This window comes from Acromyrmex echinatior, chromosome 15 (assembly GCF_024713525.1).
Source record: "Acromyrmex echinatior isolate Ae372 chromosome 15, ASM2471352v2, whole genome shotgun sequence".
NCBI lineage: Eukaryota > Metazoa > Arthropoda > Insecta > Hymenoptera > Formicidae > Acromyrmex > Acromyrmex echinatior.
In genome coordinates, this window is record NC_141866.1 from 6241339 (window position 1) to 6259627 (window position 18289).

The following is an 18289-nucleotide window of genomic DNA, read 5'->3' on the forward strand; positions in this document are numbered from 1 at the left end:
ACATGTGTTTGCGCTTGGATGTCTTTTACGTTGCATCGATTAACAGCGTCGACGGCGATACAAGTTCTCTCAAACATTTTAATACAATGTGATTCTCATACATTTCTTTCAATAGAGTAAAACAACGAGAAAAATACGTTTTCTCCATTCACGAAGATGAGACGAAATAACTTATTTTTCGGGATGACACCCGTTAGAATTAACGTTCAACGTTGGCGACCGAGGCTGACGATGGTCGCCAAGCCTCCATTAAAAAGTTGTTAAACGCAGCCTGACGGCGCCCCGCGGCAAATTGGAACCCCATCATAAGTCTTCCTTGTATATAATGTACATGGCTGTTAGAGCAAGCCATCTACAAGATAGTGAGATCGAAGTAATTAAGTATTCGACGGAGATATTTTGATCAGGCTGAGTAGACCAACCGATAGATGTGTGTGCGTGAAAGAAAATGAGAATTTCTTCCTCTCGGATGGGAAAAAATATGTTAAAACAGCACCATTTAATGAAAATTCATAATGTTTAATCGATATCGTATCGACATTCACGATAGGCTTTTGATTTTTCTTTTTATGTACATGAATGAAGCCACAAACGCGAATATATTGTAAAGATACTGCACAAATATCTTTTTTGAATAATATTTCTTGAATTATAATTTTAAGAATATTTAGAATAATTTATTTAATTTAATATTCTCCGCAAAATAGATATGGAATTATTAATATCCTGCGAATTATATATACATATAATTTTCTTATTATATAGTATAATTATAATTCATATTATAATTGTATATAATATTACATATAAAGAAATTGTTTAATTATTTTAAATTTAATAAATATGACGTAACTTAAACTAAAAAAAAACTAATAACAACTCGCAAATAATTTTAAACTTTTACATCTTATATAATTAATATCACTTACCATTTTTAAATCAAAAGAGGACAAAAGCATCTTTGTTGCGAGGTTCCGTGTCACCAAGACTCAATAAATTTGTTTGACATTTTCTGTCCATTCCTCGCTCCGCGCCACTTCTTTTCCAAGAGAGGAAAAGCTCTCGAACAAGTTCAACGTTTTCTACGTAACACTGACTGGAAACTCTTGGCCAGGCCAACGGAGAGGTTCAAAATAAAAGAAAAGCACCGCGTAAAAAGCATCGAAGTGGTACGGCGCCCGGTGAGGAAGAGGAAGGTTTAAAAGTACATGGGATGGAAAAGGTGTGTAAAGGACGTATAGGTAATACTGTAAAATGTAAAACTGTATACGCGCACCAAAATCTACTTCTCGTCTAATGGAAAAGTCACTTATTATAGCAAATAATGTAACGTAAATTTTTGCCAGAATTTCCCGAGTAAATAGTTGCCAGTTTTTATGTGGCGAGAAGTAAAATTACGTAGTAAAATGCAAAAAGACAAAAAAATCACGATGTACTCTCGTGCAATTGACATTCTCAGTTATCAATTCAGATTTCTTCGAAAACTAGCTCAGCGTTCAACACGCCGCAATCTTAATTCACAATTAACTTTTTTTTGACTATTTTTCGAAGATTTTTTTTCGTGAAAAATCGAATTGCAAAATGCAAGAACAAAATTTAAACAAATTAAATTTATGCATATGAGTAGATGACATTTGTCAACCTATAAATATGCAACTTCAATATCTTTAAAAAGATATATTATATACAAATTATGATAACGCTTATTTGCTACAACTAAAAAAATTAAGGATTTCTAGGAGATAAGTTTAAACATTTGGAATTGATAAAATTTTGTATTATTAATTTTAAAATACAATTTTGATATAATAATTGATTTTAGAAGAATAAAATTATATTGTTTAAATTATAAAGTATATTTTGTTTTATGTTTCTCTTCTTTTTTTGCAACTAAAAAAAAAAAACAATTTTTGAGTCATGTTATTGCAGCAAATGAGCGATATGTAACAATTTGATAAAATATGCAATGTATTCTCATTGCCTTTATATATATTTCTCTTACTATTTAAGCTTAATCTAAACTTGATTTACGTCAAAGCATTAAATTTTTAGTCATTTGATTCGATCCACGAAATTACCTAAGAAAAAGCTGAACAATTTAAGTAAAATATCAATGTGCACTTATCATTGAAATTGACATAAATCATTTACGTTACTTTATCACCCGGATATACTTTGCGGAAAAGGCGGGTATATTTATCCCGTTTTATTGAAAGGATCGAGAGGAACAACAACAGGGGATGGATATGCCCACCTTTTCCGTGGAAAGAAAGTGCATAATATTTCTATCGTCCGTGAGGCTAACCAGTGTCGAAGATCACACTTAAGGTGGTCACTCGGGGGAGGTAATACGTATATCACACGCACACGAAGAAGTCATCGTCGCGCGGAGAAGGCTAAAGGGTCTAAAAACCGCGGCAAGTCGAAAAACCGCCGTGCGGCATTTCCAATTCTTTTTGCCCCGAGTGGGCCCTGTACACGCGTCGACGTAGCTCCGGGTCAGCTTTCAGGCTCTTAACGCGGTTAAGAAAATATTTTTAAAATAATTTTGCACTTAGGTATCCCCTGCTGCCGGCCCCGCCGTGCCGTTAAACCGGACAGAGATGCGACACGCGTAATGTGCCACGAGAAAGAACGGGATAAAGAGAGAACGGGTAAAAGAGCGTGGGAGGACGTTTTACAGCTTTACTCCATTCCCACGTGTCTCGCCCCCTTACGTGTGTTAACGGAAAAAGGGGGAGAGAGAGAGAGAGAGAGAGAGAGAAGGGAGAGAGTACAGAATGTAACGATATTTCTATCATTTAGCACACCGGGAATAATCCGGATGGAATTATGCGGGCCCGTCACGTAGATTAACGCGAATGTTTGCGACCGATTGCGACACGTACAGCTGGGTGTTGTTTAATTAGCCACGAGTGTAGTTGTATCCATGGACCGGATTGATCGCGCGAAAGTAGCGAGAGAGTGATTAATATGTAACACAGCTCGTAATAATCAGATCTTTTCGAACGATCCCGCGCTCGAACCAAATATCAACTGAAAAAGTTAAAATAATACCTCGACATAAACTGAGATTAGATAATGAGAGATTACACGAGTTAAGGAGATATTGAAGAAAATAAATATTAAATCCTAAAGTAGATATTAAGTGGAATTAAATACTAAATTAATATTTAATGCCATTATAATAATTACAAATTTTATTTAATTCTTTTCTTTCTTTGCTCCTCTTTTTTACTTAAAAAAATTTCTATTTATGCTTTGCGAGTCACATCCTTTCTTTGCATGTGCCTTTATTTCATTATTTCCGTTTTTCTATTTTTTTTTTCCTTCATCTTCGTTTCTTTCTCCACTTGGTCGCGACTCGACTCGCGCACGGTCGATCGGGCTTAACGAAGGCGGCGCGATAAGAATTGAAAAGGAAACCTTTGCCCTTTTTTTCATCCGATGTACGATTCCGGGCGGAAGAGAGAGAGGCAAATAAACGGAGAGCGCGAAAATCGGGGAGCACGAAAATCGGGAAGGAAATGCGGAAAATCGCCTTGGTCGTCTGCAATCACGCTGTCGGTGAGAGAAATTGCCGCGGACTAAGGGAACGCCTTCTCCTCTCTCTCTCTCTTTCTCTCTTTCTCTCTCTCTCTCTCTCTTTCTGTTTTCCCTCGATGACGAGAAGACAGCCTGATTCGCAAGAACGCGATATGAACGCGATATAAATCACGCGATGTATCTCTTTTCCGCGATTCTCTCTGAAAATATCTTTTATGCATCTTCCCGCGCTGCATATATATATATATATATATATATATATATATATATATATATATATAACGCGATCAAATATTAACATGACAAATTTCGCGATCCCGCGCCTCCTCGATAAGTTATCATCCGCTACACCGAGCGGCCCGTTATCGATACTCGATGTACACATCAGCAGAACGCATTAACGAGCCCAATTAGCGCTCTGACGACACAATTTGTGCGAACCCTCGAAACTGAAGCGACGTTATAAGTATGCATCGCGATCCTCGTCGGAATGCAAAGCCGTGTGCGCATTGATAAATGACAAGCGGTGATCGTGGAAACGCGGATGGGACCACGCTCGTGAACTCTCGTTAATTCGATTCCAATGCTTTACAAATCCCGCTTGGACAGTTTTGTACTTACAATGTACGTAATAGGTACGTGAAAAATTTTACAACAAATTTGGCTGAAACATAAAGGATCCTGTACGTTACAAAACTTGCAGCAATATTGGTGCAACGTTCGCAACGTTGCAGGAATAATCTGTACACAAGGCCTACTTTTTTAATTCAGTTTGAAAATTGTTCATTAGATATATAATCGTAACACAACGTATCTGTAAAATAGTTCAGTTCAACGGCAGAATTGCTCGATGCTAAAAATACATATATATATATATATATACGTATATATACAGGAATATCATCCGGAAAATGCATACAAGTCGTCGTTAATCGACCAATGTGCACGCGACCTTACGCGGACATGCGAGATCGAACGGAATGGGGCAATGGCGCGTGAAAAGCTCCAGATAACACAGCTATATTTCCAGCGGCATATCGGCAAAGCTCAAAGAGTTAATCGTATGTCCGCGAGGCAGAGGACAGAACGGGAGAGGAAAAAAAAGCGCCGCGAGCCGGCCGCGCGTGTATTTTCGATAATTATTCGACAGTCGATTTGCGTGCGGATGGACTGCGCATTGCGGGGTGGGCGGGGGCGGAAAGGGGATAAACGGGGAGGAGAGGGAAGGGGTTGAACGAGAGAGCGGTCGAGAGCGGGTTGCCGGGGGATTGTGAGAGAAGGGGGGCCGGGAGAGTAGACGCGATTGTGGGGTCGCGGGGGTGGTTTCCGAGAGTCGCGTTCAACCATCCGGAAGCTATGAATATATTATTTGACGGGCAGTTTCGGTAGACTCCGATCGGATGGAGCATCGATCATGGCTGGCGCATCCCTTTGGGCCATTTTCATGCGTCAGAATGCGACACGCCTGTGATCGAGCGATTGCCGCGAAAATAAAAAAAGCCCAGGAGGGCAGGGGGGAAGAGAGAGAGAGAGAGAGAGAAAAGAGGGATGCGCACATGAGCGCGCATGCGAAAGCGCGCGCAAACAACGCCGGCCGCTAACCAGCACGATATTTTTCCTCAGCGAGGAAAAAAAAAATTCGTCGAACGGCGGCGATGTGTTAAAAACAAATTAGACGTCGAGCGACGGCACGATTCCTGTTCCTTCGGGAGGTAAGACAGTCAACAGGTAAGCGAAGCAAGCAAATGCATATCTGCGAGAGATCAATTTACGTAGATAATCGAAGAACGACTCTACTATGACTTCTCGCATACCTCCCCTTATCTTCAGTTTTCTTTTTTTATTTCTATCACGATTAGGCTAATTAGTTTAATTTTTACAGGAACTATTTAACGATTCTGTATAATAAATATCAATAGATTTGTTATTTGAAATTCCCAAAAATTCTTTACTTAAAAAGATACAATATATATTCTTAAAGAAAGAGAAAGCAAAGCTTTTGAGTGCAGAAAGTATAACCAATACGCGAACGGATCTTATTTCATATCTTAACATTTGTCGAGCAATCGAAATCCATAGAAACTCGTCAACAGTCTGCAGATTAAATGAACGCGCATTCCGCTCGCAATTACTATAGAAGAATCTCGTCAAAGGCTACTTATATCTCTCCTAATTGAATAGTCGAAATTACAGTTGTTAGTCAAACTTAAACAACCTCGAGCAATGATAACCGGAATTTTCGCAAAGACAGATTGCCGCTCGAAGGAAGGATGAAGATAATGAACCAAGTAGTTAAAATTACAACGGAATATCCGTTCGGCCGAATGTTCTGCTTTCTGCAGTGTGCTAGAGCTCGGATTTAAGTACCACAAAATCTAGTATTTTTGCTTTTTAAGTGATGTATGAATTTCTGAAATAATCTTTAATTAGTGAGATTACAGGCTTTTGTACAAATCAATCTATGTCAAATAAATATAATTGTTAAATATATCGAATTACATACATCCAATTTATACTCAAAATAAAATAATAATTTTATATCCAATAATAAAAAAAAATTTATATCCAATTGAAAATAATTTTATATCCAATTTAATAATTTTTGAAAAATAGTGTCAAGTATACTGTAAAGATTATCAATAATTTTTCGATGGTCATATTGATATATTTAATGATCGTATTTATTTAATTGTATCTATTATTACAAGTAATAACGTAGATAATATTTAGTATAAAGGTAAAGTATTGTTTAATAGAAAAACAATTTATTTTAAGTTATGTCATTACTTAAATTTCTATCAACTTGATCTAACATTCCGGGAATCGCGCGATTGGAACGCATCCGTGGGCGGTAAGCTGTTCATGGAGAAATCGCAGTGGGTGGTCCTTTCTTCGTAGTAATCGAGTAGAAAATTCAATCGCGATCTGACTTTCGCATGGCTAGTTTCGCTCATTGTTATTGATTCGATTTTCAAAAGATAGCCTCCGAGAGGAAGAAAGCAGTATTTTCCAATCGATCTCTTTCTTTTCTCTGCGACTCGTCGCAGCTGTCGACGTTACAGCTTCAATCGGCTGCGCACCGATTTACCTATGGTTTGTTATCAATTCTCTCCTGGACGTTCATGTGTTTTCCAGCGCGCATTATAATTGAAAGTAACACAAATTTAAATTCCCCATTATTTTTTACCAAGATATTTTTAACGCCATATAACATTATTATTTACATGAATTCACGTAATAAATCATGTAAAAACGTACAAGAATAATTCAATTGAAAAATTAGAATTTAATTAGTTTAATTAAGTATGTAGCTTACAATTTACAATATCAAATGTAAGTAGTTTAATTAAATGTCTCATCGAAAATATAAAGTGATTCGCAATTGTAATAGAAAAATTAATTAACCAACATTCAACGCGGAATTATTAATATTCAAATAGGTTTCTCCATCAGTCGAGATGAAAGTGGTACCCAGAACGGTACCAGAATTAATCGCGATTACAAAGCGTCGTGCCACACGGGCATACGAGAGCAATGATACGAGATGCACCCCCGAAAAATTCGGGACCGCGGCGCAGAAGAGTGGAGGAGGGGGAAGAAGGGAGAGCAAAACGCGGTACTGGAAGATGCAGTCCGACGTAACCTTTGACGTCGGGTCGCGTTGCGTTATAGTCGGCAGGCGCGCTTTGAAGTCGCGTGTATTTTAATGCAACGGCGAACTGTGCATATCGAGAGACTGCTGAATTAATCGCAGGGCACTCTGCGCGGGACGAGGGCGGTAGGGAGGTCGGAAAAGGGGATGGAACGGGGAAAACCGGTGGAGTGAAGGAGGGAGAGGGGGACGAGACGGCCCCGCTTTTCTGGGGCACGTGCCCATGGGTATCGGTATTTCGGGGTGCGTTAATACCTCACTATCCAGACGGATAGAGAGAGAACAGAGCGAAACATCCACTCCTGCACATTGTTTGCGGCTTGGAATCAATAAAAGCATAGCTTTAGGCTACGATGGTCGCCATGGCAACCGGAGACCCATCCGTGCACTATCCCACTCACTCTGTCTCTCTCCCTCCCCTCCTCTCTCTCTCTCCCTCTCCCCTCTCTCTCTCTCTCTCTCGCTCTCTCTCTCTTCCTCGTCCTTTTCCCTCTTCCCCGTCGTTCCTCGCCACCCCCGCGTCTCCCTCAAACCCCCCGCAGTTTATCTCTGTCCCTCTTCGACCCTCAAACACGCACACCCTCTGTTCTTCTCCCGTCTTCTCTCTTTCTCTTTTTTCCTCTTTCTCCCTCGCGCCCTTTCGAACGCCGCATCTGCGTGGCGTTTTCCTTCTCTTTTTCCTCGCTTCTCCTTTTTTTTTATTCTCTTTCTCCATCTCTTCACTATCTTCTCAAAAAATTCTAGTTCGGCTGCAACTCAAATTTGCAGCCGCGATAAAGCGCTCTTAAACTCACATCGCGATTTAATTACAATAAGAGCGATTCGAGAAAACGAATTTCCCGGTGCCTCTTGATGTTTTTTTCATAATAAGCAAAATATATGTAACTGCTAGAGATATACGTAAAATAAACTTTTATTCTCAGATAAGTCGGTAAAAAAATTTTTTTTTTCGACTTGAATTTCTATTACAAGCCTCATCAGTAACATCGAAAAAGATTTGATCTTTATTGTACTTTGATTGATTTTGAATTCTAAAAATCTAATGAGATTTGTTAATAGAATGAATGGTAGATCAACGGCAGAAATTGAAAAGCTGCGATTTTTAGTAGTACAATGTGACACCATTGTTAACTTTTGCGTAAAACGTGGGCATCCGTATAGCAAATAACGACAATATTAATAAATATTGTTACTATTTGTACTGCTACATAAACGTGGATACGCGCGCAGTGGGATATTTTAATACCTTAAAAATATATATTTATCGAATATCTGTGCTGTACAGAAACAGTTGCGTAATAATGCATAACAAAAGGTCGAGTTTCCGCATGAAGAGCTTTTGGAGTTCTTGCCGTGCGGAATGAAGAGGATCAAACCGCAAATAATAGCAAAAATATCACCGCTGGTATCGTCGTGATTTCGTCTAAAATTTGTATAAACGTAATAACAGTAACAGTTCTGCGTAAGTACTTATTGGCTGTATCCACATGAAAGAGGGACGCGAAAAAATCTCTCAGAATTTCCTAATTTTCAGACATTCTCGTTTAATTTTCCAGGCAAAATTATACTTTTGCATGAAAATTCAAGATAGATATAGTTGCTAAGTGGATTTCGTCGCGTTTATAATCATATGAATAAGAAAATTAAGAATCAACTCAAGTGTCTAATAATAGATTTGAAGAAAGCAATACGCTCTTACAAAACTAACATTTCATATAAAAATTTTTATTATTTTTAAGAAATAGATCGAACTATAAATTGCATAGTGCATATGGAAACTTTGAATGGAAGAAGTATATTTAGAATATATTTTTAAAATAAAAAACATATTCTACAGAGATATATTTTTAATATTCTATAAATATATCCTAAAATATATTTTTAAAATTAAAAGTGAGAGAAAAAATTAAAAACATCTAGAACATATTTTTAATAAGCAGAATTCAACTCTCTCAGGAAAATATTTTAAAATAAATGTCTGCTGAACAAGACCATCGTTTAACCGCTAATTTGACCGACTCCTTTTTCTCTCGCAAAATAAAGAGAAGCAAGATCATCGAAAGGAAGATTTCAACAGAAATTCCCTGAGTTCCGATAAAATTCCCTGATAATTCTCGGCTTCTCTATACGAGGAAAGTTTCAGAAGAATTCCAGGTTTTTCGAATCTTTCCTGGATGATGAACACTCAACGTGAGTCGGACGGAGTAATCCGCGTGCTTATTCCGCGCGGCAAAAGAAGCGAGATGATCGGATTAGCCGACTTTTCGCAGGGATTTGGACGAAAACCAAACGAGAGAGCCCGCTCAAAGAGAGCGGCCGTGCGTTCGGAGCAACTCGTCCAGCACGCAAACTCCGCTGGAAAAACGTCGATAAGCGTCGCATGCTTCTGGCCGATCAAGTCGAGAGCGACCGGGGTCTCGTGGAACCCGTGCAGGGGATCGAGACAGCGAAGGGTGGATCGAGCAGTCGATCTTTGCGGGCGGGGTCGGATCCATCGCCGACCGGGTCGATCGACGCACCGCCGCGAGAAGTCAAAGATAAGGTAAAGATATAAATGCCGAGCGTTCGCCACCTGCGCTACGAGATTCCGCTTCGGTGCAAAGCGGCCGAGAGAAGTCCAGGTTAAGATCCATGACGTGGCGCTCCATCTATCCGGGGGGTGGCGACTACCTTTCACGAGGGGTAGTCTCCAGCTTTGCGAGACGCGAGATATCCGCCGATAATTATGGCTAGCGGATGTCGGACAGCTAGAGGATATTCGCTGCTGAGAAACACGGAGATGTCGGGTTTTGTGATGACAGTTTCATGTATGATATTGCGGAGACATATGTCCAGTCTCCGATAACACTGATAAAATTATCGCGGATATAAATTTACACTTGGATAGGATAACTTCACGAGTAATAGTATGCTTGATAACTTTTAAATCATATCGTATATTGCTTCCTTTGCTTCAAAAGTGACACAACTCAAAAAATTAAGTTTCTCAAAAAAAAAGTTATTTTTCAAATATTATTGTTCAGCTTGGTGGAAAATTATTGATTAATAAAATATAATATTAGCAAAAAAATATATTTCCAACATAATTAAATATATTGGTGAAAAATATCAAAAAGCTCATCAAAACCTACATTGGCTGTTCGGATGCACAGAAAACACTTTATTTTCGTGTGAATGTAACAAAACGAATAAAATAAATGTTTCAATTCGGGTTCTTATCAATTTTGATTCATATAAAATATAAAAAAAAAATTACATAATCGAAATTACATAAGTAACGTAAATTCCAAGATGATGATTCCGGACAATTTAGTTCGTTCTTCTTTGTCCAAATGCCAAATTAGCTATGTAATAAATAGCCAAATGATTATCAAAAATATTAACTTATACAATAATAATATAAAAACTTACATAAAGTAAAACCGGATAATTAAATGTCATTTTTGTCATTTTCGTTCATATCCTTTGAAAAATCACCCCTTTGATTCGTGATTTTTTATTAATTAAATTAATTTACTTTTGATGATTGATAAGATAACTAAATATTATATTAATAAGATTGATATAATATTTATTTATTATAATTACTCGTTTATAATAGTAGCCTAAGAATTATGTATTTTTAAGTTGTATCACTTTTGAAGTAAAGGAGCGATGTATAAAAATGTATTGTATTTAAATACAATATGTTTAATAATACATAAAGTAAATGTAATGTACTAATCTATAATTATGTGACATTTAATGTATTACATTTGTGCTGTATAATAACATATTAGCATTTTATCTGCAACTCTAAAGTCTAGTAACAAAGTAGTCTTTGCTTGGATTACGAAATTGTTGCTTCATAGTTTCCTCGAAAATTAGCGTGATGAGTATCATTAAATTCCACAAAATATTAAAAGATACAAAAAACAGAAAATATCACTTTAAGAATATATGAAAAATTTTGACTAGTTCAAGGTCCTCTTCCATAATTGCGAGAATAAGGAATAGAAAATATATTTGTGTCGTGATACGAGTAATACCTGTACGCGGTCAATTTCGTTCCATGCCGGATTGATTAGCGTCAAATCCATAAGCTCATCTGTACATCCGTTATATATCGGGTAACATGAGATTGTTGCCGATCCCGATGATATTGGGGAGAATGTCAAGCGCAGGTCCCCTGTAAGGCGACACAGGTACATATGGGCTCTCCCGTAGTGAATGGACCAAATGATATAAATTATTTATAGATTTCGACACCCAGACAGAGAGAGACAGAAGCGGACGCGGAGGGTACGCGGAATTGGGGTGAGTCTGGGCCCCCTAGGGGGTCCGCTCGCGATCGAAAACCCCCGGGAGACTCCCCCGCGCTCCCCTTAACATATGCATTCTCGCTTCGAGATCACCGTAAGCCTATATAAAATTGATTCCTAAGTACCTTGTATTCGTGTCGGCCTCGTGTGTCTTTTAACACCTACATACTTGCCCCCCTTCCCCTTACTTTTCAAATTCGTAGCAAATAAGGAGCGAGTATGCAGCAACTATAGCTTCAGTTATCGATCATCTTCGGTAACGTGACAGATATGATAAACCTAGCTTGTTTTATCAATAGATCTCTATCAATAGAGAAATATTTTAAATATTATTCTTATAACGCGTAAAACGTGACTATTTTGTACTATTTGCCAATCTCAACTGTTTGTTTTTACTAATTACTTTACAGTTACTGTTTGTCTTTTTCTAATTTCAGTTTAAGCTAAAATAAAAGTGTTATATAGTCGAGGCTGACTAAACCATCTTAGACCCAATATAAAATTCCTAAAATTTCCTCCAATATAAAATTATTTCTCAGTTCAATTTATTGTTTATCTTTTTCTTATTCTGAGAATAGAATAAGTTAAACTGAGTTATGCCTATTCCCATCAACGTAGATTGACTTTAATCTCGGTCCAACTTACTCTTCGTCTTTTTCTAATCTTTAGAATTGGAAAAAGACGAAGAGTAAATTGAAGAGATTAAATTTTTAATCATTAGATTATTAGCGGGCATTAGAGAGAGTAAGTTAAATTGAGATTATTGTTAATCTTACATTGGTAGAACCGGTCCTTGAAGGACACAGAAATCTCGCTGACTGTACTATACCGAACACTTTCGAACTCGGTCTTGTAACAAATCGGAACGGGCCCGCGATCGTGCAGCTCGCCCCCCTGGGGTCCAATCTAAATCAATGGGCTTGTGGGTAATCGCATAATAATTACCATGGACCCCCTCTACCGCCCATCTGTCGCTGACCGACGGGGCGTACGACCCTCGGAAGAAGCAAGCACTCCATACACGGCGACACACCCGATGAACATGTCCCAGCAGGTCCCATTGTCGATGAGCACCGTTCGGAATGTCGCGAAGTTGAGACACCCCTCGGCAGTCACTACTCTTTCCAAACTGCCATACATTCGATCGTGTACAAACCACCGAAATGCAATTCTCAAACTAATATCTTACTTCAATTTAAATCCACAAATTAAGTCTCGTATGATGCTCATATCATAGATTATTGTTAGATTTCTTCAAAGCTATATAGACATATTTATTTAATGTAATAGAGAGTGTGAAGTATTATCATCAATGCGGCCATTTGTTTCAGATAACAAAATGGAAACAATATTTTTAATCAGCTTTTGCCTCGGCCTAGCGACCGGCCACTTTCGTGGACCACATCATCCAAGGAGCAGCGTGTCTCATCATCATTACACACCGGACAGCGACGCAATCAAATTGACGCAGGATGATGAACTCCTTCATGACGCAACGTGAGAAATAATTAAACAAAATAATTAGTTCTGTAAATAATCTTGCTGTTTTATAATTAATATATCATTAATTCCTTTATATATTTTTTTACATATAATATCTATTTACTACAACGATATAACTAAAAAAATTATCATTTTTTTAGTTGCTTACAAAAAAAAGAATGTAAACTTAAAGAAAAAGGACATAATTGAAAAGAACATACTTTTATTCCTTTACAATATTATTTTTACAAAAAATTTGCATTTTTAAATTGATATTATAAAATTTTAATGATGAAAGCATTCAAACTTATTTTCTGGAAAACTTTGTTTTTTTAATTATGTCGTTGTAGCAAATGATCTTGTGATTGTTTATCTTACGATTATAGACATTTAAAAGAAGATATGGGTTCCATGGCCGATCAACTTGATTTTTCGAAGATGACTGAACAAGAGATAGAGTTCCATTATTTTCAGTATGTTTCAGATATCAAAGATTGCTTCGTTTATCCGCCTTAAACATTTTTTTTTACACATTGTTAACATAGAAGTTTCGTAATTATAGAATTCACGATTTCGACAATAATACAAAGTTAGACGGATTAGAAATTCTTCACGCTCTTCAACATACGATGCATGAAAACGAGGAAGAAGGGATACAAAAAGCAGAGGAAGATTGGATTGTAGGTACGTTTCAATATATTCAGAAAATGTATATTATGTATAATATTACGATAAAAAATGTATATTATGTATATTATGTATAATATTACGATTCTTTTTGAAGTATACAATCAAATTATTAATCTCTATTTTGCCTTAGTACTAATAGATAAAGTGTTAGAAGAGGACGATTTAAACAACGATGGATATCTAGAATATGTCGAATATGTGTTGGGCAGACAAAGAGATCATGTCGCACAAGACAAACGCAACAAGCTCAGAATCGGAACATGAAGATTTTAGATATAAACGATTTGCATCATAGAGGATTTTTAATTGTATGTCAATATAGTTCGTGTCATAAAATTGAATTTAAAAATGATAAAGAAATGAAGGGAATTTTGGCGAAATAACTACTCAAATAACATGAAACACAAAATATATTGAAAAAAAAAAACAGAAAAATACAAAAAATAAAAAACGGTCAATATAAAATTGCAATCAAATAATATATAAATAATAAATTATTTGATTACAATTTTATATTGACTGTTTTTTATTTTCTGTTTCACTTTCTGTTTTTCGTTTTCAATATTTTTTTGTTTTATGTTATTTGAGTAGTTTTCGCCAAGATTTCCTTTATTTCTTTGTCACTTTTAAATTCAATTTTACCGTAAGTCAAAACATTTGAATTTCTGTAATATATAATAAAATTGATTACGCAACAATAACCGGTGTCGACTCTTAAAAGCGTTTTACTCCAGTTTGATTTAATACAAGTAACGACATGAATAAAATGTCGTAGTCTTCATTTGTAATGCAATTCAAAACATTTAGATCCATCTTCTAACCATTGATATATATAATTAGGAACTATCGTATATGTAAAAAAGAAATTATAAAATGTAAAATATATTGTAAGAGCTAATACAAATTATAAAAATTATAATAGGAATCAAGTACTATTGAGATATATATATCATACTGTTGACATTCAGTACTGTGGTCAGTATTCAATAATTAAGTTTGGAGATATCGCGAACCAATCAAAGGACTGCATTAACGTTTTATGACATTACTTGAAATAAGACTATGAATACCGGCCTAATAGTATTGGACACAATTTTTTACTTAACTATTGTCCATTTCATACAAGAACACTAAAAAAATTATTTTTTCGAAACAGATAAACTACATATAATATATATTTTAGATATTTATATGAAGAGCTTTGTATTACGGATTAAAGAAAAATTAACTCGGACGGAACATACGCTGTCGATTAAGGCAAAGGGAGTTCAAGTTTAGCAACAAGGGAAAATCTTGCGAATCAAACGTAAATGAGATTATTTCAACTCGGTATCATTCAGCTTATATCTTATGCTTTTTTTGATAACTGTGATGATAGTTACGCATATAAGAAAAGTAGTGTTCATATATGACCATGGTGATTATACATGTACATAACACCATGTATATAACACTCACATGAAAAAATCGAAATGAGTGAATTTAACTAAAGCGTGCCACATTATCCTTTATCATTATTCCTTACAGCTATTCCTCATGGAAATGCTCCGTCCAGGTTTTTGTTGTTTCTCTTCTTAAAAAAAAAACTATTTTAATTCTTTCTCTTTTAATTCAGTTCAGTGGAACCTTCGTTATAATTATATTTTTTTCCCAAAGATCTTTCACTACTTGAATCTATAATAATAAAAATAATCACAAGTTAAGATTGTACACACATCACTTAATAAAATATTGCAAACAATATATACTTCATACCTTTGTGTCAGTATCTTTGATTTTCAGATCCTTCACAGATATAAAATCAGGAAAGACATCTATTATTTGTTTAATTGCAGGCACAAATTCTTTGTCAATTTCTAAATATTGTGGCTCATAATCGTGGTATTCTTTAGAATTTTCGGTAGAGTAATATATTTTATATACTTTCTTTTCTTTTATTAACCTGATAATACAGTAACAGTTATATATTATCGTTTTTGAACTCGCTTTTCAAAATGAATAGCTTACCTCATGCAATACAATCTTAACAATCGTATCTCAGTCGAAAGCTTAATTTTTCCACAGCGCTTCGGCCCATTATAGCTCAGATTTTTATCGTCTTCCAGTATTGTACACCTACGTTCTGACTTAAAGATATTAGGGGGTAGAAAATCGTGGATGTGCTTTTTGGCCATCAGATCGGCTGCCTGGTCAATATCAAAGTATCTCTCTAGCTCACCAAGCATTCGCCTAATAATATACTTCATCCTTCCTTTGCGCACAAGGTCTTTGTCAGTGTATTGAAAACCGATATATGATAAATAATTTACCGGTAATCCTTCACGAAAACGGAAATCTTTTTTGGTGGCTTGCTTTAGAGCTTGTGGAAGCAATTTTTCCAAAAGGTTGCTCCAAGTGTTTTTCTGATTTATGCTTATTGTGAGGTGCAAGCTATAAGTATCAAGAGCCATTGCTTGATGGATAGTTCCTCGTGGTATATACAACAAATCTCCAGCGCTGATAACCTTATCCAGTATTGGCTCTCTTAACTCCGATTCATCAAAATCCCTTGAGGGATACATTGCCAGAAAATCAGATGATTTAAGTGGTTTATATAATTTCCATCTCTTTTTACCCTCAATTTGCAAAATAAATACGTCCACATCATCAAAATGAGGAGCGAAACCTTGGCTATTAGGTGGCGTGAGATATATATTAGCACCAATAAAGCAACCAAAGATTTCTTGGAGATTAGCTACAAAACACATTACAAATTTAAAAGATAATAATAAATTCTTAAAATATAACTACACTGTATTTTTTACCATTGAAAGCACATATCTGGGGTATAAATGTTTGAGGATTTAACATCCTAACGGAGCAGTTGTTCCTAAAATAGTCTTTAACAATACTCGCATAAGCGCGACCGGGAGGATTATAAATCTCTTTCACTCCATTAGAGTAGGAGGTTATGTCAAGATTTTTAGTAAATAGAACGTTATTATTTCTCAACGTTTCTTCGAATACAGACATTGATAAAAGAGGCTTATAAAAATTACACATATCTCTTTTTATGTATATTGGTTTCATTTGCCAATATCCTCTAATCAAATAAAAAGATTGATATTAATGCACAACAAAAAATATATAAATATATATAAATTGTACTCATCGATTTCAACTTACCTCCCAAAGAATTGCTTTAGAGTTATAGGATATATCAACCATGCTAATAGTTGATTAAAGTCTTCAACAGGATTGCGATGACTATCATTTATCTCAATACTTGCACAAAGTGAATGATTTATATCATGTGAATTTGTATCAAAATAACTTGAATTTATATCATTTAAAATATTTTTCCAACTTTCTATTTCCTTTTTTTCTGATTTTGCAAGAACAATCTCAATTACTTTTTTCCTATATATATTATCCTTTTTCTTATTCTTTTCTTTCATAATTTTTAATTTTGATTTACTCAAGACACCTTTACACTCTATCTTTTTCTTTATGCTTGCTTGTTTAACAGCTTGTTCTTTTCGTTCTTTATCAAAAGTTTTCTGCTTTTTTTCCTTTTTATTCGATAACTGATCTGTTTTTTTACGTTTTGTTTGCACGGCAAAAGCTGATATTGGCTGCTCCATATTACCTGATATTAAATATTAACTCAAGCACAATCAGATCTAACTTAAGTTTATATTTCTTAAACGTTAAGTTAGAATAGTCCAATAGCTTATCACAAATAAGTCAGCAAAGATTTTTTGACGCCTCTTTCTTATCTTTTACTGGTTATTAGTGATCAAAGTCCTTTTAACCTATATCTGTTCGGTTATAACACATAAATTCTTGTATGTGTAATAACTTTCTCTGTAATGATTATATTTCACAATTAAAGTTAAATATAAAATTCTATATAAATTTTTTCATTATAAAATTAAATAGATATCGCTTTCGTTGCGATCTATTTTCTTCTTTTCCAAAAGCAACGTGTTACTAAGATAGGTTAGATTTCAACATATATTGCGTTAATACGTAAGCTACATAAAGAATCAATCAAGTCGATAAATAATCAGAAAATTTTTATAGTTTTGTAAAAAAAACTACGATGTAACTTATTGTTAAACATACTGACCTCTTTTAATATCAAGCATACGTGATAACGAAGCCACGCCGCAGTATATAATATACATTCATTAGAATGAATAAGCAGTTTACGGTGTTAGCTGCGCCACAACCACGTTACAAGTAAACTTCCTTAGCAAAGCGGGTTCCTTCGAATATGCGGGTTCTAGATTTTTATGGTCACCTCTAATCCCAAAGGCTGCTATTTCATTGGTTTCCATCGTACGATACATTTTTCAAGCATGTGATTGGCTTATAAGGGAAATTCGAAGACCTCTCTGTCCTCTTTGTATCTATTTTGAAACTTTTAACGTACTTCATCATATCTGTTATTGCCCAGTTTTTCATCAAAATATTTACGCAACAATATACCTAAGTACTAAAATTATTATTAAAATTATTAAAAAGATACAGAATGGGCTTATCAATAGCCGTATTCTCATAGCCTAAGAATGACAATTTGTTCCGATAAAAAAAAAGAAAGATTCATCCCTTATCTAATGAATAAGAATTAAAT

The 18289-nt window shown here is 35.5% G+C and overlaps 2 protein-coding genes across 3 annotated transcripts; one reads left to right on the top strand and one right to left on the bottom strand.

Annotated features, from left to right (window-relative positions):
• Nucleotides 1-9551: 9551 nt before the first annotated feature.
• LOC105148915 (multiple coagulation factor deficiency protein 2 homolog) lies at nucleotides 9552-14372 on the top strand. 2 transcript variants are annotated; one of them, XM_011060952.2, is made up of 6 exons: nucleotides 9552-9740; nucleotides 11437-11494; nucleotides 12831-12996; nucleotides 13368-13454; nucleotides 13544-13665; nucleotides 13802-14372. In XM_011060952.2, the coding sequence occupies exons 1-6, from the start codon at nucleotides 9579-9581 to the stop codon at nucleotides 13933-13935; spliced, it is 729 nt and encodes a 242-aa protein (XP_011059254.2). In that variant the 5' UTR covers nucleotides 9552-9578; the 3' UTR covers nucleotides 13936-14372. The 2 variants fall into 2 exon arrangements, with proteins under 2 accessions (XP_011059254.2, XP_011059253.1); XM_011060951.2 differs by lacking the exon at nucleotides 11437-11494 and having other exon boundaries at nucleotides 9601-9740.
• Nucleotides 13660-18212, bottom strand: NO66 (Bifunctional lysine-specific demethylase and histidyl-hydroxylase NO66). The gene is made up of 6 exons (XM_087414136.1): nucleotides 17783-18212; nucleotides 16837-17517; nucleotides 16476-16753; nucleotides 15679-16405; nucleotides 15427-15613; nucleotides 13660-15345 (listed from the first exon to the last, which is right to left on the bottom strand). The coding sequence occupies exons 2-6, from the start codon at nucleotides 17292-17294 to the stop codon at nucleotides 15283-15285; spliced, it is 1713 nt and encodes a 570-aa protein (XP_087270262.1). The 5' UTR covers nucleotides 17295-17517; nucleotides 17783-18212; the 3' UTR covers nucleotides 13660-15282.
• Between the last annotated feature and the right edge of the window lie 77 nt (nucleotides 18213-18289).